The 22,778-nt window shown below is 58.1% G+C and overlaps 3 protein-coding genes across 3 annotated transcripts in view; all 3 read right to left on the reverse strand.

Annotated features, from left to right (window-relative positions):
• Positions 705 to 4,174, reverse strand: FEV (FEV, ETS transcription factor). Its single transcript, XM_021075453.1, has 3 exons — positions 4,123 to 4,174; positions 3,290 to 3,364; positions 705 to 1,291 (listed from the first exon to the last, which is right to left on the reverse strand). Exons 1-3 carry the CDS (start codon positions 4,172 to 4,174, stop codon positions 705 to 707), a joined length of 714 nt encoding a protein of 237 aa, XP_020931112.1.
• Positions 9,037 to 12,295, reverse strand: CRYBA2 (crystallin beta A2). Its single transcript, XM_021075454.1, has 5 exons — positions 12,271 to 12,295; positions 11,929 to 12,093; positions 10,983 to 11,124; positions 9,696 to 9,838; positions 9,037 to 9,248 (listed from the first exon to the last, which is right to left on the reverse strand). Exons 2-5 carry the CDS (start codon positions 12,087 to 12,089, stop codon positions 9,101 to 9,103), a joined length of 594 nt encoding a protein of 197 aa, XP_020931113.1. The 5' UTR covers positions 12,090 to 12,093; positions 12,271 to 12,295; the 3' UTR covers positions 9,037 to 9,100.
• The window catches only part of CFAP65 (cilia and flagella associated protein 65), a 40,860-nt gene continuing 39,872 nt past the window's right edge, over positions 21,791 to 22,778 (reverse strand). The window contains 1 exon segment of the mRNA XM_021075441.1: positions 21,791 to 22,736. Within this exon segment, the coding sequence (XP_020931100.1) occupies positions 22,601 to 22,736 (136 nt within the window). The 3' untranslated portion in view covers positions 21,791 to 22,600.

Genomic DNA, 22,778 nt, shown 5'->3' on the forward strand with positions numbered 1-22,778 from the left:
CTCAGGCCTGAGCTGGGCATCTCATTACCACCACCGCCACCCCCCACCCCGAGAAGTTTCTAGTGCAGCTAAGAACAGAGAGAGAGGCAGCAGGGAGCTTGGGAGCTTTAATAGATCTGGAAGGGAATAGAAACACAGGGCAGTCCTTCGGGAGGGTGGGGGCAGGAGGAAAGGCCCCTCCCCCAAGCTGCCTAGAAGCCTGGGGTGGGGGGGGTTCTGCTGGAATGCCCGGGGAGGTGGGTGCGGAGAAGGTGGACTGTGCCTGGCCTCGGCCATTAGGGGGATGGGGCAGCTCCGTAGGGAGGGAAAAAAAAAAATGAGAAAAGACTTGGAATTTGAAAGAAAAGGGTCCCAATGGAGGGGCTTCTGGGATGCAGAGGGAGTTACGGATGGAGGGGAAGAGAAAATCAGGGGAGACCCAGGAACCTCATTCAGAAACCTGGAATCTAGAACAAGGTGGAGGTTAGAGGAAGTGGGGTCACCCTCCCTCGGAGGTTGAGGGATGCGGCGGGGAGGAATCCAGCTTTAAGGGAAGGCTGAGGCGGCTTCTGGTCCCTTCCCTCGGGGCTGGGTGCAGCGAGTGGAGTAAAATCTGAGGCCAAAGGAACCGTGGGGGAGGCGCCGGCTTCCTCTCCGGGATGTGGATGGGATTGAGCGAGGCTCTGGGCGTCTGGGGGAGGTCGCGTGGCACCCGGCCGCCCCGTCTAGTGGTAATGGCCCCCCAGGTGCGAGGTGGCGGCCACCGCGCCAAAGGGCCCGGGAGGGGCCTGCAAGCCCGGGCTGGGGTAGAGCGCGGCGGTGGCGGCGGCGGTGGCGGCGGGGCCCGGGCCGGGCCAGTAGGAGAAGCCGGCGGGCGCGACGCCGGCCGAGGCGGCCATGAGATTGAGTTTGGAGAGGCCGGGGAAGGGCAGCGGGGCCAGGCCGGCCGGCAGCTTGTAGAGCGCGCCGTCCTGGGCGGCTGCGGCGGCGGCGGCCGCGGCCGCGGCTGCGTGGGCGTGAGCTGGGGGCGGCTGGCAGGCCTGCGCCAGGCCCTGGAAATCGAAGCGGTAGGCGTAGCGCTTGCCGTGCACCTTGCTCATGATGTTCTTGTCGTAGTAGTAGCGCAGCGCGCGGCTCAGCTTGTCATAGTTCATGTTGGGCTTGCTCTTGCGCTCACCCCAGCGCCGCGCCACCTCGTCTGGGTCCGTGAGCTTGAACTCGCCGTGGCCACCCTCCCATGCGATGCAGCCGGCGTTCGCGCGGTCGGCCAGCAGCTCCAGCAGAAACTGCCACAGCTGGATCTGCCCGCTGCCTGTGGGGAGGGGGCAATCAGCCAGAGGCGAGAGGAAGGAGGCTGGAGGCAGGGGAAGAGGTGAGGCGAGAGACCCCGCTTCCCCCGCCCCAGTCCGGGGGGAACTGGTGCCAGGGAGGGAAAGGGCAAGTCCAACTGTATAACAGCGGCGCAGCTGGAGCGGCTGGCCAGGGAAGGGCTGATCAGCAAAGCGGTTCCTAGCTGTTACCGCGCTTTTGCACAATGGAAACGCTCCCACTTAGACGCAGCCCCACGGACGCAGAGCTTTGTGAGAATTGGTGAAAGAGCGGGAAGCATTGCCTCCTCCGCGTCGAGGCAGCGGCGCACCAAGGCACAAGGCTCTCGAAGCTGAGCAAGGGCCGGATATCAGGCGCTGGGCCGAGCACCCTTATGCAGTGCAGAGCCTGCACAACCGCACTGGGTACCCTACACAGGTGGTCGGACTGCCACGTCCCAGCTGGATCACGTCCAGAGATCCAGAGGGAAGAGGCAGGTTTGCAGCAGGATCACCCGGGTTGGGGGCCGGGGGATAAGGCATACAGTTGGAACCCCTGCCTCAGATGGAACAGGGGTGATGGCTGACTTCCTCTCGGCACTGTGTGGGACAAGGAATGGGGACAGTGGCCCCCTAAGTGTGAGAGGAATAGCAGCTTCTGAATGCTCCCCACCCTTGCCAGCATCTGGTGCACCGGGGCTACTCCAGTTTGGCCTCTTTTTTTTTTTTTTTTTTTTTTCGAAACAGGCGGGATTCCCAGAGTACAAGGTGTCACACTTCCCTGGGAGCTGGAAGCACAGCTCTGAGGAGAGCCCTGGAGGCCGGGAAGCCACTCTGCTTGGCTCCCTGCCTCCTTCCTTCTTTGGGCTTTTCTGCCCCATCTGGATTTTCCTGGGTTGCTAGAAGTGGCCAGGAGATTTTCCTGGATAAGCGAGTGGTGAGAGAGAGCTCCTGCTTCCATGTCTTGGAGCCTCGATCAGACAAGTGGAGAAAAATCTGGATAGACTTACCCGCCGTCCACACTCTCTTTCAAAACCAAATGGATTTTTCTCGAAGTTGTCTGATTAATGTTTCAAATTGAGCCTGGTGAACCTTTCTTTTTTTCCCAACTTGCTCAGAACCCAGATTCTGCCCTCCACCATAATTTCTACCCCAGTCCCTCCGCACCAGCCCAGTGAGGAGCTGCCTGACTCCAGGCTGGAAGCATACATTTTAGGGTCAGAAGCAGGAGGAGGTTTGGGTAAAAATGTGCATTTGGTACTGGGGGACATAGAAGCCTGGAAATTCATTACTGTTAGGTGTTGTGTTCCTATTTAGATAAAGAAGCTGCCCACCTCATTTTCCTGCTTACTGTAACTTGGTGAGATCTAGGATACTGATTGGGTGGGGAACCTGTGGGGAGGCTTTGCCTAGAAGGCCATCAAGCTTCTGCTGCCAAAAAAGCAAAGCTGAGGGTAATTTCAGGACCAGCGGAAATAGGTGGTGGACCTAGGAATCTACCACAGTTCCCCAGGGGTCTTCTTAGCCTGCAGAGCCTGCCGGTGCAGGCCAGTGAGGAAGGTAGGTGCTGACCCGATGCCAGCCAGGCCTTGAGTGGCCGGGGAGAAATTCTCCTGGTCACCTTGCCAGGTGGTGCCAGACCTTGCACTCCCACTGCCAGTGGGGAAAGGACACCAAGAGCCTCAGACCCAGCCCCATATTGGGAAAAACATCTGAAGTCAAAAAGGAGATGGGGTGGAGGGCCACCATCCTCTCCATCTGCCCTAGCCTGCAAGTTCAGCTGTGGGTCTCAGAAGACGCAGGAGCCAAAGGCCAAATGAATGTTCCCCCTACCACCCCAGCCTCCCCACAATCAAGCCCTGACCCTCTGCTTCCCGGAGCCCAGCAGTGCACATCACTTCCTCTCTATTCAGGTGGCAGCGGCACCTGTCCTTCCCGGGTGGGTGCCCCGGACCCTACCCGCTGTCCTTGCCTCCGCCTTTCCAGTCCACCAGCCCGCTCACCTTTTTGTACCGCAGGGCTCAGGGGCCCCCACCCTGGGCTCTTCCCTTCCTTGAAGAGACCGTCTCCGACGGGATCTGTGGCGGCAGGAGAAAACAGTCAGGCGGATCCAGGCACAGGTTGCCGGCTTGACCGAAAGGGCCCGGAGCCAAGGCTCGAGGGGGAGAAAGGGGGTGCCTTGGCTCCTGGGCGCGAGGTTGGGGGCCCGATCCGTCCGGCTCCTCCTCCCGGAGTCTGGCCCGGGCGCGCGCGGAGCGGAGCCCCTCCATAACGCCCAAGTCAGGAAACGCGTCCAGGAAAAAGGAAATCCGCTTTCCGAACGGGCCGGCGGGAGCCTTATAAAGCCAAGCGGGGTTTGCGCCAGCCGAGCCGGAGCGCGTGGAGCCCATCGGAGAGGAGAGGGCGCCTGGAAGGCTGGGTTGGTGGGAACGCTTGGAGCACGGAGGTGAGGAGCCACGAGGGCGCAGGGGCGACGTCAGGCTGACCGAAGCCTCCCAACACTGCACGCGCCCTGAGCCCCCCACCCCACCCCGGCCACTCTATAGAGACCCCCCTACTCCCCCTACCAGGCTCTTTCAGCCCCCAAGCTGGGGCCCTCGGCTTCCCAGGCTCCCAGTCTGCTCACTTCAAGTCCTCTAGACCTCACGCTAACACCCCAAAGCTCTTCATCTGCTTTTAAGGTCTCCCAATGTCCTAGCTTGCTCAGTTTTCCCAGCAATACGAGTCTCTGGACCGCGCCCCCTTCCCTTGGACCCCAGCATCCCCTTCCCATGCCCCAACGCAGAGTTCCCGCCCCAGGTCCTGGTGCCTCCAGCGCCCGGCTGGTCCCTGGTACCTGGCAGGTACATGTTGATCAGCAGGGGCTGGGAGGCGCCGCTCTGTCTCATCGCCGCCAGGAACTGGGCGGTGGGAGGTGGGGGGGGGTGGTGATGAGGGGGGGGGATCGCGTCAGGCTTTGCGCTCCGGGGCACCGATCCCCGCCCGAGGCGAGTGCGGGTGACAGGGAGAAAACGGCGCTGGGTCCGGCAGGGCCTGGCGGGAGGGGGCTGCCCGGGTGTGGCGGGGGATGGAGGGGGTCCTGGAGCGATGCTCGCAGCTACAAGGCTGCTCGCAACCCTCCGGGCCCCCGCGCGGGCAGGGGCCGCAATTTCCGTTTTAATTAAAGCGCTGCCGCCTCGGCCCCCGGACCCCGCCCCCGCCCCTCTTATCGCCCCATCGCAATAAAGTCTCCAACGCGCGGAGCTGCAGCCAAGCGCACCCGGCAGCCCCCCGCACCCCGCAACCCAGGAGACGCGCGGGGGATGGGCCTGGGCCTCGCGCTCTGATAGGGGTCAGGAGCGCATTTCTTTTCCGCCTCCCTGACTCTGAGCAAACAACGATGGGGCGGGGTACCTGGCCCCACTTCGGACCCCCGGGGCCACAGGGCCCCCACTCCTTCCCACCCATCCTCCCCCCACCACCAGCGCTCTGCTCTCCTCCCCTTCCTCCCCCCACCCCCACCCCACCCCACCCCCACCCCACCCGGGTTCCCGTCTCCAGGCTGCGTTATCTGCATCTTCACTTTTAAATTTCCGCTTCCCTCCCTCTCGCCTGTCGCTGCGCTCCGGGCCAGCAGCCGTTGCTCCCTTTATCTCTGCCCCCAACCCCCCTATCCCCGCTACTTCTCCCTCCTCCTCCTCTCCCACCCTCTGCTCTTCCATGGAGATCCGATCTTCTTCCCTGTCTCCCTCTCCCTTTCGCCTGTTTCCTGCCTTTCCAGGGCTCTCAGGCCTCTGGGCCAGTGCTGGGGCGTCTCCCATACAACTTTTATTAGGTTGCCTTTCCTCCCCCTTTTTAGGTCTCTCCTTCCATCTAGGCCCTCCTCCCACGTCCATCTCCTCTCCTGTCTCCTCTCTAGCTTTCCATCTCACCCCTCTCGTCTCTTCCTTTTCTCATTCGTTTGTTCCCCACTAATTTGTGGCATATGGTAGACTTGCAATCCCCCTTATACTCCCCCCCCACAACTATTTCTCTCCCATCTTTCTCCACCTCTTGCCATCCCAGCCTACCATCTACCCTCACAACTACTCCCAGCAGAAGGGTTAAAACAGGGGTGTGCACAGTACATGCCTCCAACCCAGGGGGAGTGGAAGTAAAACTACTCCAAAAAGGGACAAAGGGGGTGTTAGCAAAGCTGATGTGGTTCCCAGGTGGCCTTGAGTCTCTGGATAGCTGTCAGGCTTCCTGGCTCTGGAGAGGCCTGCTAAGGAAGGATGCTGGCTGACGATGAGGCTCTGGGCTGGAAGCCCACCTGCAGTCATGCAGCACTTGGTGACTGGTCAGAATAGGTCATCTCGGGAGTTCCTGCTATGGCTCAATGAGGTGGGTGGAGTCTCTAGGGCACCAGGACACATGCTCGATCCCCAGCCTGGCACAGTGGGTTAAGGAGCTGGCTTTGGTGCAGGGAGCAACTGCAGCTCACTTCTGATTTCTGAGCTCCATATGCCACAGGGTGGCCAAAAAAGCCTCCCCCCCCCCAAAAAAAAAGATAAAGAATAGGCCATTTCAAGGCCTTTATTTCCCACTGCTTGAGTCCAGGAGGTGAAGAGGCCTGTGGCTGGTTTGGAGTGGGCAGGTTTCCTGCAGGATCTCTGGTCTTGGGGTTCGTGATTGAGGATGGCTGGGAAGTTCAGCTTATGGGAGGGAGATGATTCTGCGGAGCCCCTGTGCATTCCTTACTTGCTCTGGCTGCTGGGATGCTCATTCTTGCTGGTGGAGAGTGCCAAGAATCAGAAGGAACCAAGGAGGAATGTGGGAGGTGAGTTTAGGGGCAAATGAGGGGGATCCCCGTACCCTAGAGGATCCTAAAGGGATAAAGATGGAGGCCTCAGAATGTGGCAGGGGAATCTGATGGGAGAAAGATGAGAGGTTGGGATGCCCCCAGGGGACAAAACTCAGGGTTTCAAGAAAGAGGATGGCCTTGAGAGTGGGGCTGACGTCCCAATCCCTCTCCATCATGCCTTCTTCTCCCTTCCCCAGATGGAAAATAAGGAGCAAGAGGCCAGAATTGCAAGAGCAGGGAGGCAGCAGGTTTCACCCACTTAATGCTCTCAGTGGAAGGCTGAGGCAGAAGGGAGAGGTGCCTGGTGTGAGTATCTACCCAGACATCCCAGCTCCTATCTGGGGAAGGAATGACAGCTCAGGCTCTGGCCCCCACCTCACTGAGGGCTCAGGGGCTGAAGGGGTGGGCTGACTCTGGGAAGAGTTTGTGAGGGCTGCACCCCCACCCCACGTGGATCTTGGCCACACCACTGGAAAAGAGATGACCTCCTCCGGCCCCTTTGGCCTTTAGCTGAGTGCAACCAGTGGGTGAGCCTGGGCAGCTCTCTGTCCATCCTTCTCCCACCTGGCTTCCCACCCACAGGGTTCTATGCACCATCAGCCTGCCCAGAATGGAAGGAGGATGGGAAGGTGAAAATGCTCAGGCCCCACCTGGCCACTGTGCCCACTCCTCACTCTTTAGTTGCTGGCATGGGGAGCAGAGTTGGACCCCTGGGTCTGAGAAAACCTAGAAGATCCATGCTGGCAAAGCCTACTACACGTATTAGCTCCCCGATTCCTTCATTGTACAGGTGGGGATACTGAGACCTAGAGGGAGGGCGTGCCCTGGTCATGGTCATACTGCCAGTTCCTGAAGGCATCTTGCTGACTCGTCCTGGTAGCCATGGACCTTCCTGAAGGGAGGACAGTTCAGCTGGTGGTGGATGCCAGGTCTCCCTTTGCCTGTTGCCTGACCCCCAAAGCAGGGCTCTGAGATCTGGGCTCTGAGACCAGTTTGTCTGGGTGTGGATCCAGATCCACATTTCCCATTTCCTAGTTGTGTGGCTTTGGGGGAAATTACATAACCTCTGTACCTTAGTCTCTTAATCCGTAAAATGGGGTGGATCGTACCTACTACACAGAATTATTAGGCTTATATAATACTTGCCTGCTACTCAGACAAAGCTGTATACATTTAGCTGTTGTTACTTCTACCATCTCCCCCCAAGGGGATAGTTAGGAGCCTGTGACTATCTAGGAACCCCAGGCTCCTCTGGAGACCACAAAGGTTTGGAGCTCTGCTGAGGCCTGAGGCTTTTGCCCACAGCTCAGGTCAGCTTCCACTTAACAGCCTGGATTTGCGATTAGGAAATCCGTGTTCAGGTCCTGGCTTTGTCATCAATTATGTGGATGACCTCATCAAGACTTCTCCATCTCAGAGAAGCTCCGTTTCTGCTTTGGTGAAATGGATGAAGAACGGAAGCTCTTAGGATGATCAAATGCAACAGGGGCCATGGACTCTAGAACCCATCCAGGTATAAAGCAGAACTCATACCCCATCTAAAACTCTGTCCTTTGGTCCCCTGACCTGACCCTGGAATCTATGAGGGGAGACAGGGGAAGGACTGTCCTATGGTAACTGCCCCAAAGCTTTTCTGTGACACCATGAGCATCTTCAGGGGGTTCTCTTTGAACCCTCACAGCAACCCTGTGAGAGAGACAAGGCAGGAATCAGTAGCCCCAGTTTACAGGTGAGGGAACTGTGGCTCAGGAATGCCATGTGGCTGGGTTTACGTGTTCTGACGTCTGGTCCAGGGCTCTTCCCAAGGGAGCAGATGCTTGGCTTTTACAGCTTGGCCCCTGGGAACAGCCTGGGTCCAAGTCTGGCTTTTCCCCAACACCATCTTGGCTCTCCCGGCTGGGGCGATGCTCTCCCTCCCTACGGATAAATCCACCAGGGGCCTGAAAACATAAGAATCCCTGAGGGGCAGGATGAAGGGCATCCTAACCTTGGAGGTCCTTCCTATGTGGGACTGAGTTATCACAAATCGGACCCAAGAGGGAATTGGGAAGAAGCTACATTGGTACCATGGCCTCTGATGGCTGCTGCCACACTTGGCCCCACCACGGCTGTGGGCTTCTACCACCTGCCCCAGAACCCAGGCTTACTGTGGTCAGGGGCTAAGGGGTGGCTTCTCCAGCTCACTAGTCTTCTGAGGAGCAGGGAGGGAGAGGAAGAATGAAGAGGGAGCTGTTTGAGATTGCTAAGAGGTGAGGTAAAAACATCCTTTATAAATGCTAAAGCTCAATACCACCTGAGGGATTGTTATCCAAAGGGTCTGGCTCAAAGAGAGGATATCTACCCCTTAGAAATCCCTAGGAGGCGGTGGGACCTCCCACCAATCACCCCTCTCACATCCTTGTTCCTCTGTTTGGCAGAAATTTGACAAAGCTGGGAAAGGGGTGCAGGCTTCCCTCAGGCTGGATTGGGAGCCAGGGTGAAGATAAAGGCTGGAAATGCCTGGGGTGGGGATGGGGGTTAGAGAGCAACCCAACAGGGCTCCTGCTGAGTTAAGGGGGTCCTTCCCTGTGTGATGGTGCCTGGCTCTGGGGGTCCGTGAAGCTTGAAATTCAGCTCTGAACCCTGCTGTGGAGCTGTGTGCACCCAAACTAGAGGAAGGCAAAGGCACCATCTGTGCTAGTGGTACCTCTGGTCCAAGCTGATGGGCCTTTTACCAAGGAGAGGTGTGGGACCGGTTGCATTTAACGGGATCCCCAGGATTCTTACCAGTAGTTCCATCTCAGCCCCATCAGCCACATACATCCTAAGCCAGGATATGCTCCATAGTCAAGGGTCCTGGAGTCTGAGGGGAGGGTCAGGTTGGCAGAGAAGGACCCTCAGAAGCTTGAGGATGGAGATTAAAAAGCAAAACACCAAGAAGGAGGCAAGAGGGGCAGGCAGGTTCAGGAGCCTTTATTGAGGGTCCTCAGGGGAGGCTCTGGGGCTGGGGGGCTTAGTGCTGGACTCTCCGAATGGACTGGAGCTGCCCAGTGTGGGCTTGCGTGCCGAATTCACTGTAGTTGCGGAACTCCCCGCTGTGGCGGTCCTGCTCCAACACATACTGGTAGCCCCGGTAGCCTGGGTACTGGTAGGCCACCCACCTAGGCCAGGAGGGCACAGGGGTGATGTGTAAGCTCCGCCCCTACCTCACCCTGTCCTCCTTTCCAGCTCCCAAGGCCCAGCTCTGCAACCATGGCTTCAGTTTTCCCTGCATGGATCTCTTGCTGCCCTGACCACTGCTCCCAGTCTTCCTAACACCTTCCTCACCTTGTCTTCTGTTCCCACCCTCCATTGCCTCCTCTCCCACGTTTGCAATCCCTCCCTCTACCTCCACATCTTTCCCTTGACTCCCATTCTCCTAGTCCCTGCTCCCTCCCTCCCAGTCTGTCTCCATCGGCTCACTTCCCCTTGACCTCATTCCTCCTGTCCACCAGCCCCCAACTTCTCTCTTTACTGTGTCTCTTAACATCCCCCATCACCTTTCCCTCCAACTCCTCCCTGGTCTCCATTGCCTCCCTGCTCTTTCCTGTTCCAGTCCCAGGACTCACGCTCCAGAGCTGACTTTGAGGGAACCCACATCCTTGCTGGTCCAGCCCATGGAGGGCAGGGATGGGTAGTCATCATTGAGTTCAAACTTGCAGCCCTGGAAGTTTTCCCCTTCAAACAGTGTCACACGGCTGTCACTGTGGTTCTAAGGCGCAGGAAGGGAGAGGTGGACAGATCAGGCCAAAGGGGCGTTAATGGACACATTCTCAGCCCTACTCCCCCACTCTGCTGCCCAATACAAGCTGTGCAGACACAGGATCCATAAGCACACCAAGAGTTTGCTTCATTTGCTCCATATCAGTCTGGGAAGCTGGGATGCTCAGAGGTTCCCCACCCTGGTTGACCCCTTCTATAGCTTTGGAATGAGGTGGTGAGACTGGGTGGTTCCCAAAGACCCTTCCAGGTCAGGGCTAGAGGGCATCTTGTGACATGGACCTGTTTTGCAGGAGGAAAATCAGAGCTCTGGTCCACTAACCAAGACATTTTCTTTAAGGGGCTCACTGACTATCCAACCCCCTGCCCAACACCCTGGGCATAGCCTCTCATAGGGTAGGACCCAGCAAAATGTTGATGGCAGAGTCAGAACATACAGGCCAGGGCATCAGTGTTTGTTATGGCTGGGCTCCCATTGTCCCATGCTCCCCCACTCGCAGGGCTCCTGGGCCTCCTAGAATGGAGAAGCTGGACTGAGTCAGCACCTGTTCTCTGTCCTCCACCCCACAAGTACCAGGCCTTGCTAGTAGGGTACTGAGTCAGCAGAAGTGGGGGGTGAGATCCTCTCCTGCAGTATATCTGACTCATGAACAGTGCTTTCCCCGACTCTGCAACATCCACACAGAGACTAACCCCTTCTCAGCCTTGATCCCTGATTTTTGTCTCATCTTCATGTTAACCCTTGTGACCGGGGGCAAATCACTTTGCCCATCTGAGCCCCATTTCCACGACTATGTATAAGGCTAACAACAGCCACCCGACCTCACAGGGCTGTGTGATAACGGAGGTGCTGGCTCACACGTGTGGACAACAGGATGTGAGGAATGGACAGGAGTTCAAGATTGGCAGGGCCTTGGCACTGTCCGAGGTGCTGATTTCTGACACCTGGCTTGGTCCCACATTCCAGACTTTCAGAGACCTCTCTGGTTCTGGGAAGTAATGCCACTAGTACCCATCCAGGAGTTGTATGTACACATCTCCAGACAGTGAGTGACGACCCTTCCCAGGTGCCACAGTGGGGCCAGGGCTTGGAACTTGGACTGTGATGCAGAGGAGGAGGGGGAGGCTTAACTTACCGCACAGAGCACTGGCCGGAAAGAGAGCAGCTGGTCGCTGTGGTGGCCACCGCTGCCACTCCAGGCACTCCAGCGAGGATAGTCACCCTTCTCCAGAATGAATTGTTGCCCCTGGAAGTCGGGGTATTCGAAGGCCACCCATCTGGAGAAAGATAAAAGGGACTAGGAGGCATCTGCCCCAGCCTCATTCATCCCTCCCCTTCCCCTTACTTGCTACTAAAACCCGTCTTTCCTTCCACTCTAGGACCTTCCCCGACACACCCACTGTAAAGCAACTCAGCCCTTCTAGAGGCCATTATCTTGGGTTTGAGGGGTCCAGGCTTCCAGCTCAGGGCCCCCAGGCTGGAAGGAATTTTCCAGTCTAGGAAGATCACATTACCAAGCACTCTTACCTCAAGAATTTAGGTCCCTGCAAAGATAGATGTAGGAACCCGCCAACTTAATAGTGACACTCTGCAAAGCTGGGGGCCTCAGTTCTCCAGAGGGCCCCAGTCTCTAGGGGACCAGGGTAGGGAGAGTGGAAGGCTTCTTCTTTTTTCTTTTCTTTCTTTCTTTCTTTTTTTTTTTTCTTTTTTTTTTTTTTTTTTTTTTTTTTGGCTTCTTTTGTTAAATGAAGCATAGAGCCATTTAACTTGGGGAGAGCGAAACTACCCTGGGAACCCCTTTAGGGTTCAGACTGGCCCCGGGGAGTCCGGCAAAGATTGCCTTCTCGTCTTTGTCTCTTTAGCTCACCCAAGGATACAGTCTGTCCCATGATTTGTCCTGGGGCTGGTGGGGAGTTTTGAGGAAGCCTGGGGGTTTTCCATGTTGGTGGGTCTCTCTCAGGCAGGGCTTACATACAGTCTGGGGACTGCAGGGCTGGGATCCGGGGTCCCAGTCTCCGAGCTTGCGCCGGGGAGCCTCGACTCCCCCAGTCCAGCCCCACCGCGCCGGGGCGATCACTCACGCGCCATTTTCCACCTTGACTGAGCGCACCCGGCGCAGGCCTCCGCGCTCGCCAATGTTGGCGCAGTCACTCAGCAGCCGGCAGCGGCGGCCCTGGAAGTCCTCCTCATCCCAAAGCGTGAGGCTGGCGGGCGCTGGGCCCTGCGCAGGGGCGCTGCTCATGCCGCTGCAGACAAGAACCGGACCAAGCGCTCAGCGTCCCAAAAGCCCTCTCCCCGCCCAGGCCCGCCCAACCCGGGTGGGAGGTGAAGGACCCGCGGGCTGGACCCGGGCTGCGAGCAGCTTTCCCCCCATCTCGCCCTCCCCCGACCGACGAGATCCTGCCCTAGCGCCGAGTATTCACCGGGTGGGTGAGCGCGGTACTGGCGGAAAATGGAGAGGCTGCGCGCGAGCTGCGCCTGCGGGCTTTATACCAGGCCTCGCCCCCTCCCCGCACCCTCTCTCGCTGGGGTGGGGGGAGCTGAGTCAGCGGGCAGGCGGCGGTCAGCTCTGGTGTCCCCGGGGAAGCCGAGGCCTTTCCTGCAGCCGCTGACCTGGCCCAGCCCTCGGGGAGTACAATAGAAATTGCTGAGACACACGTCCTGCACCCGCCACAGCCAAGGCTGACTCCGCTTTTTCTTTTTTGGGGGCCTGAGCCAGGCAAGGCGAACCCTCCCAGGCTCAGATCCTCAGATCCTTTAGTGGCCACCCCGCTAAAACGGCGCTTTCCTGCTCGAGATGTGGAACTTCTTCCAGGCGTGTAAACTCCGCCCTTTCTTTAGCCCTAGGTCGAGGCCTTCCTTGTGGGCAACACTAGGGAGGAAGTAAACAAGGCTTCCCGCCAGCGATTTTCCTCAGGCCCCTCAGTCCGCTTTTCCCCGGAGGATGGGCCGTCATGGCACCCTTTCTCCCAAGTTCGAGTTCCCAGCCCCGGCCTTGAGCTCTCGGAGTTTTCTTGAGCAAAGGTGCTGAAAAGAGGCAATGACCAGGACTCGCCGCAAGACGGCGCTGAGCGCAGGAAACTCGAACCGCCCGAGGGAAGGCACGGATTTCCAAAGCGTGTAGGGAGTGGCTGGCCACTGTCCGGAGGAAGAATGTTTCGACGTTAGCACCGCCAGAACCTCGACGCTGCCAGCCACCCGCCAGAGCTCCAGGGTTTGGGGCCTCCGGTCTCCATGTCAGCCCGAGAGCAAGCAGCTGATTATCGAGGGCCTAGTTCGGGCCAGACCCTGTGCTCAGAGCTTTCTCATGCTTGGTCTCAGCTAATTCTCACTCAGACCCGCCGCGGACATTTCGTCTACATTTTACAGACGATACTGAGTCCCAGAGGGTTCCGGGACGCAGTCGGAGAGGTGTCAGAGCTGGGAAGCAGCCCAGCTGAGGTGTGAGCCTGGGTTTCTGTTTTGACTGTAGATCCTGGCTCTTGCGATCAATCCCTGGGTCACGGAAGGTGGGAGAAAGTGGGGTGTGGGGAGGGAGAAGTTTAGGGGAAGAGGCTTGGAGCCCCAAGCAAGTTCCAGGGAAGAAATTTCCTTACAACTTGCAGCAGAATTCCCTAACCATCATGACTGCCAATGAGAAACAAAGGCTTCTGGCAACACTGTGAGTTTTCCTTAATGGAGAGGGTATTCTAGCAGAAATGGAGGGATGAGTAAGAAGGGAACTAATAGTTTGTTGTTTGCATGAACCAAGTGCTTCCCTTATAGACTCAACAGTCCAACGTGGTTGCTTTGGGTTAAAAGACATGGAAATGGAAGCTCCAGGAGGTACAGGCCCTTTTCCGTGGCTAGCCAGTATCAGAGCAAGATTAGAATTTAGACCTTTTGACTGCAAAGCCAGTGCTCTTGGGACTAAAAGGCTCACAGTCCAGCTGCAGCTGCCCAGATCCAGAAGTCTAGCCATGCTGGCCTCTCTGCTTTCTCCCGACTGCCAAGCTCACTCCAGCCTCAGAGCCTTTGTGTTTGTGTTCCTGTTACTGGAGTGTTTTAGTCATGAGATCGTGGAATGCTGGCTACTTTTCCACCCCCTAGGTGATGCTCTTCCTGGCATCATCCCCTTGTTTTCTTTTCTTTTTTTGGCTGCACCTGAGGCATGCAGAAGTTCCTGGGCCAGGGGTCAAACCTGGACCACAGCAGTGACCTGAGCAGATCCTTAATCTGCTGACCCACAAAAGAACCCCCATTATCCTCTTTTCTTTATAGCATTTAATACTCTGTAAAGTTGTCATTTTCAACTCTTGTGTATGGCTATACTGAGTGCTTCCTTTTGTAGAAGAGTGTAAGCTCCATTTAAAGGGGCAGAGGCTGTGTCGGTCTTGTTTCCAGTTGTCATCCTCCAGCCTAGCACAATGCTTGACACATAATAAAATTGTGCTTGATAAAATTATTTCTCGAATGAGTAAGAAGTAAACGGGGTGGTCAGATTGGGCCAAATGTCCGCGCGGGAAGGAGAAATTCACCAGTGAGAGTCGCGGGGGAAGGGGTGATGGGTTGCCTATCTTACCAACCTCCCCACTCTTGAAGCTCTGGCATGCTAAGAACAGGCACTGGGGGAAACCGGAGTCTCTCCTGGTTCTTTCTTTTTCACTGGGGAGGAATTGCTGTTGAGGATCACAACGTGTGTGAAGGTGAAAGCCAAAAGTACGAGGCCCTAGAACATAGGGATTAAAGTCCAGTTTGGAGGTTTTGAGTCAGAGCAGGGACAACCACAACCAGGTTTGCTTGGGGTTAGGGTCTGAGGGGTGCCCAGTCCCCTGACGCCCCAGGATAGAGGGGGTTTGGACAAATAGGATATAATTTTCCCCAAACCGAAAAGAGGAAGAGCGAAATATATAGGGAGGTAAGAAACGGTTCTGGGTTCCGCACTTGGCCTCGATTTCAAAGTCAGGGCTATGGCAGCGGTGGGACCTGTGGACCCAGTCTTTCACTCTGCTCCCTCTCCCTCTCCCACTTCTGTCAAGCAATTCCGACTTTGGCCACCAGGGGGGGCGCGCGAGCCGCGCTGAGTGGAAAGCGTTCGTGTTGGGGACGGAGGAGGGGGAGGGAGGTGGTGGGAGCTGAGGTGGGGAGGGGCATGGGGCACGGGTGGCGAGTGCGTCAGGCCGTGCGTCTGCGCTGGTCCGTGACGTGGGCGCAGAGTGCGGGGGTGTATGGCAGAGGCTGGACGCTGTGTTTGCGGGCGTAAAGGCTTAGGATCTGGGAGGGCAGTTTCTAGTCCACCAGGTGTTGGTGAGAAGACGTATTCCACAGGAAGGGGTGTGTGTGTGGGGGTGTGTGTGTGTGTGTGTGTGTGTGTGTGTGTGTGTGTTTTCAAAGTCTGGGGGGACGTGGTGGGGAGTCTGGTGGGACTTGAGATGCAGACCTGTGTATGAGAACAGCCACTATTCTTCCTATTCCTAAATTCTGATCTTGGCTCTGCTCTAAGTAGCCATGTGGCACTAGCTAGCCCTCCCCCTCCTCTCCCTCAGTTTCCTCGTCAGGGGAACTGGTGTGAGGGTCCCATCACCGACAGCCTATATAGTCCATGGTTTTTAGTTCTCCTGCCTTCACCAGCTCCCTCAGAAATGGGCACACTCACCATCACTGCCAATAGTCAGTTGCCCAGATCCTAGACCTTTCTCAGGCTCCCCATCTCCCTCCAGACCCCTGCCTGGCTCCAGGCCTCATAGTCATCAAGAAAGGGAAGAACGAGCCACTGAGGGGAAGGGGCTGGGGGGCAGTGTGCGTGGCGTGCCAGCATGGGACTCGGGGATCCCTACCCCTTTTCTGTACTATGGACTCCCTCCCAGCCTCCTTTCTCCACCGAGATGCTCCACTTCCAGCCCTCAAGGCTTCCCCAACCCAGTCCCCTCCTAGCCTCCTTCCACCCCCTCCCCCCAGCAGCTGGTCCTGTTTGTTTTCCCAGATCAGTTGTGCTCCGAGCTTCCTGAAGGATGGATGCACAGGTGGCTTTGTTTGCCAGCTCAGCACCCTCACCCCTACCTCTTCCACATCCACAGCCTTGGCCCCTGGGCATGGGGGAGGAGGGGGAGATAGGTAGACAAAAAACAAGTGTCCCCAGGTCTATACATCCAAAAGGACCTCAAGATCTCATAGGGATCTCATGACTCCTACCTACGCCCTATTCAGTCCTTCATCTCATATAGGGACCCTTGGTGGCACAGAGAATCCTCAGGACCCACCCCACCCCCCATGATTCTACAGCAACACCCATCCCATAATGTACCCTAAGGTCCCACAGAGAAGCTTTCAGACTCTGTCCTGTGTCCTCAGTGAAGCCCTGGATCCCACTCAAATCCCCATCCCATGTGGGGAAATGTAGATCCGACAAAGAAACCCTCAAACCCAGGAGCTCCTGTTGTGGCTCAGTGGATTGAGAACCCGACTAGTATCCATGAGGATACAGGTTCGGTCCCTGGCCTCACTCAGTGGGTTAAGGATCTGGTGTGTTGCTTTGAGCTGTGGTGTAGGTCACAGATGAGGCTTTGTTCCTGAGTTTCTGTGGCTGTGGCATAGGCCAGCAACTGTAGCTCCGATTCAACCCCTAGCCTGGGAACTGCCATATGCCCCAGGTGCAGCCCTAAAAAGCAAAAGAGAAAAGAAAAAAACAGGAAAGAAAGAGGCCCTCCAACCCAATCCTGGCCTCTCGCCCAGCTCTCCATCCCAGGTAAAGGTGCTGAGAATTCCCAGGGAAGTTGGTGTCTCCCTCATATTTAGCCCCATTCCATGGCCAGCTTTGAGGTGGCTGGGGCCAATGTTCCCTCCTCGAATCAGCCTGCCCCCACCCCTGACCCCTCATTTCACTGGGAAATCAGCCAGGGCTTTGGCGACTGAAGATGCAAATTCTGTGAATGGCACCTTCTCTCAACCCTGTACCATCACCAGCGCCTCCTTTGCAGCCCTGCTCCTCCAGTCCCCACCCCCACCCCAGGTCTGGAGCTGGGAACAGGCAGGGAGCACTTTCCCTGGGGCTGTGAGGTCTGGTCTCCTGGGAGACAGAGATAACGCGGGTGAGGGTGTAGTCAGCTCAGGCAGGGTCCCATTGTCCCGGTCTCTCTATCAACAGAGCCCCTCTTCTCTGCCCCCCCCCCCCCCAGAGAGCCAGAGAGATGGGAGGCAGCTTTCACCACCACCCACTCACCCAGATGCAGAGCCAGGGGGCTTGCACAGGGCACACGTACACACATTCACCCTGACGGATCCCATGTGCATCGCCTGTGAACAGTCTCCTTCTAGGATTCAATAGACACCTCAGTGGTCACATTCATTTATGTGCGGACATTTGTTCCCTCATTTTTTCCTCAAATATTTGATAAGATGTACTATGTGCCAGGCACTGTGCTGGGTGCCTCGTGTACTTTCACAGGCACACAACCCACTCCCTGGTTGCCTAGAGCAGACTGATGATCATAAGACACTAAAAGGTTAAGAGTGTGGGCTTTGGGAGTACCTGTTGAGCTCAGCAGGTTAAGAACCTGACTGGTATCCATGAGGATGTGGGTTCGATCCCTGGCCTTGCTCAGTGGGTTAGGGATCCGGCGTGGCCGTGAGCTGTGGTATAGTCACAGACGTGGCTCAGATCCCACGTTGCTGTGGTTGTGGTGTAGGCTGGCAGCTGCATCTCTGATTCTACCCCTAGCCTGGGGACTTCCATATGCTGCAGGTGCAGCTCTTAAAAAAAACAAAAACAAAAAAACAAAACAAAACTGCAGCCCACTACCTTGGTTAAAAATCCCAAACCCAAGCTCCACTGCTTATAAGTTGGAAGAACTTGTACTCTACCTTTCAAATTTTCCCTCTGTGAAACGGAAATAACTGCCTTAGAAACTGTTGTGAAGATTGAAATGCATGTGAAACCCAGAACTAGCCCGCGGGAGGCAGCAAATAAATGTTTGCTGTTACTGTCATGGAGGCTGGGGTGGTTGTGGTTATAACTGGCTCCGCTGCCCAGTTCTTCCCCCCTGCCCTGGGGCTGAGCTAGGTCGTGGGGAGGGGTTGGGGCAGCCAGCATAGCTGCATCCCCCACCCACACTTGCCCTGTGGAAGCCAGCTTAACATTCAGGATGGGGAGCCTTCCTGCTTCACCCCATTAGAGCCATTCTACTGATGTGCTCAACTGGGGAGTTTGGAGGGTGGCTGTGGGTGTGAGTGTATCCCAGTTTCCTTTGTTTTCGTCTGGCTTCCTCTGGTCCCGATGCTCTTCCTGGCTCCATATGTGGCCTTGGAAGGGCCACAGTTTTGTACCTGGAAACTAAGCTAACTGCTGATCCTGGAGGGGCCTCCCAGCCCTGACTCCTGTGATCCTGTGATGCCTCAGGAAGGCTCCCTTCCCTCCCCATCCTGCCCCCCCCACACACACACCTGGCCTAGCCAGAATGAGGGGGCCAGTTGCCACTGTCACCATGGGGACTAATCTCCGAGAAGGTCAGAGAGGCTCTGGTTCTGCCTTGGCTGGGATTGGGGATTAGCACCTGTGTACGAGCCCCCCCATCAGGGCCTCCACTCCCACGTCCCCCCACTCTCACAGGGACCCTGGGCGGCCTCCGCACCCGAAGGTGCCAAGACTGGGCCAGAATAAGCAGGTGGATAGTGGGGCCCAGGCTGCTGCCACAGCTGTCTGTCCAGCTGTGGCCAAGAGAGAAAGGGGGGGACAGAGTCTGATCCTTGCCCCCACTGCTCACATGGCCTGAGCTTTGCCCCTCTTCACCTCTTGCCCCGTCGTCGTGGGAAGAGATGGGTCCCCCTAGATAGGGCTGTCACCCTCACCTCCAGCCCTGGCTGTCCCATTTGCCGCTCCCATAGAAGCCACCTCTTTCTCATTTGTGGTAGGTAATTTCCTGTCCCCATGTGGGTGGGATGGAGGCTGTTTTTACATAGCCTCCCCCTTCCTCCACACCGTAGCCTCCATCCCTGGTGACCCTGACCTCTGACCCAACCTCTTCACCCCTGACCCTCCCGCTCCCTGGAGTGCGCATCCCTTGTTATCGCACCCTGCCCTGTGTCTCTCCATCTCTGGGGTCCCTCTGACTCTCGCCCTAACCATCTGGGGTCAGAGCAGGGTGTCTGCAGCCTCTCTGGACCCTGAAATCATCCCTGTGGTTCTCACCCCACTCTGGGCTGCACCCTCCGTCCGTCCCTCTGCGCTTCTGCTTAACTTCTGCTTGGCTTCTCCGCTCTTTTTCTCATCCTTCCCCCCACTCCTTTTCTCCTTGCCGGTTCCGAGTCCCACCACACTGCACTCCAACTGCTCTTTCCCTTTTTCCGCTTCCTCCAGTACCTGTCTCCTCCCCCGCCCTGGGTGCTGACAGGGATGACAGGAAACAGGCTTTGAGCAGGAAGGGGGAGGGGGTGGGGGGCCCGCCTCGAACACCAGCTGCTGAGCACCCCCCTCCCCAAGCCCCCGCACCTGCAGGCCTGCCTGGCGCCTGGAGACTCCACCCCTGGCCAGGCAGGGGAGGAGGGACTTGGAGGAGAGGCCAGATCCCTGGTGAGTCCAGGAAATGCGGGTCTTGGGGATGGGGGGATGGGGGTGGAGGTCTGGGGAAATGGGGCTCCCAGGGCTGAAGGGGGAGGCAGTGGCTCTCTGTCCTAAGGGAAGACCCCTCAGCCCACTGGTGGCCTCATTCTTCTCACCCCCATCCCTAGGACTGCTATAAGAGTGAGAGTGTGTGTGTGTGTGTGTGTGTGTGTGTGTGTGTGTGTGTGTGGTGGTGGTAGTGGTGGTGGTGGTTGGAGGGGGGTTCATTCCAAGGGGAGGCCTTTTTGTTGATAGCCCCAGGATCTGGAATCCTAGCCAGAGGGGAAGAGCTCTAGCCCCCTTCTAAGATTGGGGGAGGGGAGAGGAAGCCCTCCGTGACACAGGGAAGATGTATCAGCGCCAGGCCCCTGACAGGCAAATGAATCAGTGCCAGGCAGGGAGCAGAGGGCCGGCCGAAGCCACAAGCCTGGCCAGGGAGGCCAGGATGGGGGCTGCACACACCCAGCCTGGGACCCACCGGCTCTCCCCTCACCCCCACCCTCCTGCCCCAAGGCTGTTGCATGTGGATCCAGCCTGCCGTCCACCCTCTCCCCAAACCTGCCTGGGATCTGTCAGAGCCATCTCATCCCCTCCCCCTCCCTTTCTCGGTGCCAAGGACTCAGCAGATCCAGTGGAGCCTGCGGGTAGTGTGGGGCGAGATGGCAGTGAAGTGGGGGAAACATGGAGGGGGCAAGCCAGCACCTCCAGGATCCAAATTGGAGTCAGAAGGGACCACTGACTCCTGACCCTCATTCCCATCTCCCTGGGGGCTGCCACCTCTGCCTGGGTGGGAGTGGGGGGACAGTGCCTGCCCATGGTGCTTCCTCACCCTTAGGGGAAACTGGGGCTCCCTACGCTGTTCAAGGAGATGTCCCTCCATCCCAGACCTACCGCCAGCCCCTCCCTCTGGGGCCGGCTCAGCATCGCCATCAATTTGGGGAGAGGGAATGGAGGCCACCTGGAATCACAGGACGGAGAATCAGTTCTGGGGGCCAGCAGTCTGGGGCAATCTTCCTCCTCCTCCCCCCATGTCAGATCTTAACCCTTTGAGCCATTGGAAAGGGAGGTGGGCTGTCCCAGGTGTGGGTTGTGGCTAATGACCCCGGACTCCCACCTAATCTGAGGGCTACTTAGACCCACCCCCACCCCCATTTGACTGAAACAAGAGGCCTTGGGATTATGAAGTTTGGGAAAGGTGGTGAGCTGCCCTATCAAGCAAGGGCTCCTGGAGCCTGTGTTTGTCCTTTTCCATCTGTCTGACTGTCTGTCTCCAACATGGGGAGACTGAAAGACACCGCAGGGAGTGAATCCTCAGGATGTCAGCCCCAAAGAGACCCGGAGGAGCCAGACTTGATCTCCCTTGTGGTTCTAGCTCCCACCACCCAGATTTTCCACACCTCATAGTTCTTGCTCCAAGTCCCCCAGAGCCTCCAACTTTCCGCGTCAGGGGGCTCAAAAGTATCGCTAAAAGCCCAGGAACCAGGATATGTGGACTGGTGGGGCCCTTGCAGGAGGCCAGACCAACCCTCCACATTGTGCAAAGCGCAAAACCCTGGGAGGGGCCAGAAAATGACTTGCCCAAGGCCACAGAAGTCGCTGGGACAGATCCGGACTAGAAGCCGGGTTTCCACCTCGGAAAATGCTCCTGACCTGGGCCACAGCCCCCTATGCCACCCGGTGGAGCGGCCGCCCGCACTCTCCGGAATCTAGCTGGGCAGCCCAGGAGTTGCGGGCAGGACAAGGCAGGGCGGGCGGAGCCGGATGGGAGCCGGATCTGCCCGGGGAGCGGCGCACAGCCTCTCCGACCCGTATGGCGGCGGCGGCGGCGGCGACAGGTGCCTGCGTGGCGATCCGGCTCGGCCCCCGGGCGGGTGCTGAGAGGCCGCCCCTGCCTCACGCGAGCCGAACGAACAAAACGCTCAGGTCCGGTTTGTGCGAGGGGCTCGTCGCGGGGCGGGGGCGGAGGGCCCGGGGCCTGGCTGTGGCCTGCGGTGGTCTCCTGGTCCTGGTCTTCGGTGAGTGCCGTGCCGCACAGCGCTCCGCTACCGCCGCCCTCACCTGCGCGCATCCGCGGCTGACACGTCGGCGGCCGCGGCGGCCACTACAGGTGCGCACCTGGCCCGCCCCTCCCTTCCTGGCCACCCTCCGCCCGATCGGGCCCTGCTTGGCTTGGTCCCCAGCTCACGCCCCGGAGCTTGTGCCTGAGCCCGGGCTCAGCGCGCTTTATACGGCCTGCTTAGTCCCCGCCCCTAGACACACACACACACACACACACACACACACACACACACACACACACACACACACCTGTCCGGGCGCCCGTTTGCTCGGGGCAAATATTGACTCAGAGGAGGCGGAGCGCCCCTCACCCCTCTCCCCGCCCCCGCCTGGGCTTTGGGGCCAGAGCTCCACCGAGGCCTTGGCGGTGGGGGTAGAGGGGGGGTGTCGGGGACCTGGGCGCCTCTGGAACAACACCAGATGTCACTTTTCCACCCACCTGCCTCGGGAAGGCGGGGGAGGAGCCGAGGACAGAGGCTGCCAGGCGGAGGTTAGGGGGAGCAGGAGGTGGGTATCCTAGGGAAGGTGGGACGTCCCCTCCTGGGGACTCAGATTCATGACAGGAGTCGTTTAGTAGGGTCTGTGGCCCGCTATCTAGCGATGATCTCCACCCGCGTCCCAGTGTCTAGTTCTTGACCCTTCGCACGTGCCTCGATTTCCCTTCCTTCCCAATCTCTTAGCAGAGTCCCGGGAGCCCGGCAGATGCTGAGAAAAAGCTGGCGGTGGAAGAGCCGAGCCTCGGAGCAGGCGCGGTGGGGAAAGGGGAGGGGTGGCCACCTCGCCCTGCGGCCACCTGCTGCGCAGACCGGGCCTGGCGCTCGGCTCCTGTCCCCAGGCTCTGTTGGGGCAATGGCCAGCGAGGCTCCGCCCGAAGCGCCCTCCACTGGCCAGACCAGGTCCAGCATCCGGCTGCGTCTCGCCTCACTGAGGTGTGGAGTGGAGAGGCGCGACCTCCCAGTCCCTAAGGCTTCAAGGAGTCACTTTGGCCGCTTCTACCGTCTGTCCCTCTCAGGCCGCGCGCGCGCGTTTTTGTCGCATCGGATAAATAAAGTCAAGGCAGATATAGGAAAAAAGGCTGGATCCTTTACTGGCGGGGTGACGGAGAGAGCGCCGGTAGGAACCTAGAGGTGAAGGTCGGAGGGGGGACTGTGTGCTGGTGTCTGCGAATAGTCGGTAGGGGGCAGTGCCGTGGTGCCGCTCGTATCCCCTTGCTGCGGCCCCGGGGGCGCCGCGGGCAGCAAGTCGGGAGTCAGCATCCTGGAAGACAAAAAGCCCCAGGTAGAGGGGGTGAAGGAGAGG

This window comes from Sus scrofa, chromosome 15 (genome assembly GCF_000003025.6).
Source record: "Sus scrofa isolate TJ Tabasco breed Duroc chromosome 15, Sscrofa11.1, whole genome shotgun sequence".
NCBI lineage: Eukaryota > Metazoa > Chordata > Mammalia > Artiodactyla > Suidae > Sus > Sus scrofa.

Bases quoted from the DNA above. Each gene is read 5' to 3' on its own strand.
- FEV (XM_021075453.1), bottom strand. From the start codon at position 4,174: ATGAGACAGAGCGGCGCCTCCCAGCCCCTGCTGATCAACATGTACCTG. The intron at 3,365-4,122 runs GTACCAGGGACC...CTGCCGCCACAG, and splicing joins GATCAACATGTACCTGCCAG to ATCCCGTCGGAGACGGTCTC. The intron at 1,292-3,289 runs GTGAGCGGGCTG...CCCTCCCCACAG, and splicing joins GAGCCCTGCGGTACAAAAAG to GCAGCGGGCAGATCCAGCTG.
- CRYBA2 (XM_021075454.1), bottom strand. From the start codon at position 12,089: ATGAGCAGCGCCCCTGCGCAGGGCCCAGCGCCCGCCAGCCTCACGCTT. The intron at 9,839-10,982 runs GTAAGTTAAGCC...CCTGCGCCTTAG, and splicing joins TCCGGCCAGTGCTCTGTGCG to AACCACAGTGACAGCCGTGT. The intron at 9,249-9,695 runs GTGAGTCCTGGG...CTCCTGGCCTAG, and splicing joins CTCAAAGTCAGCTCTGGAGC to GTGGGTGGCCTACCAGTACC.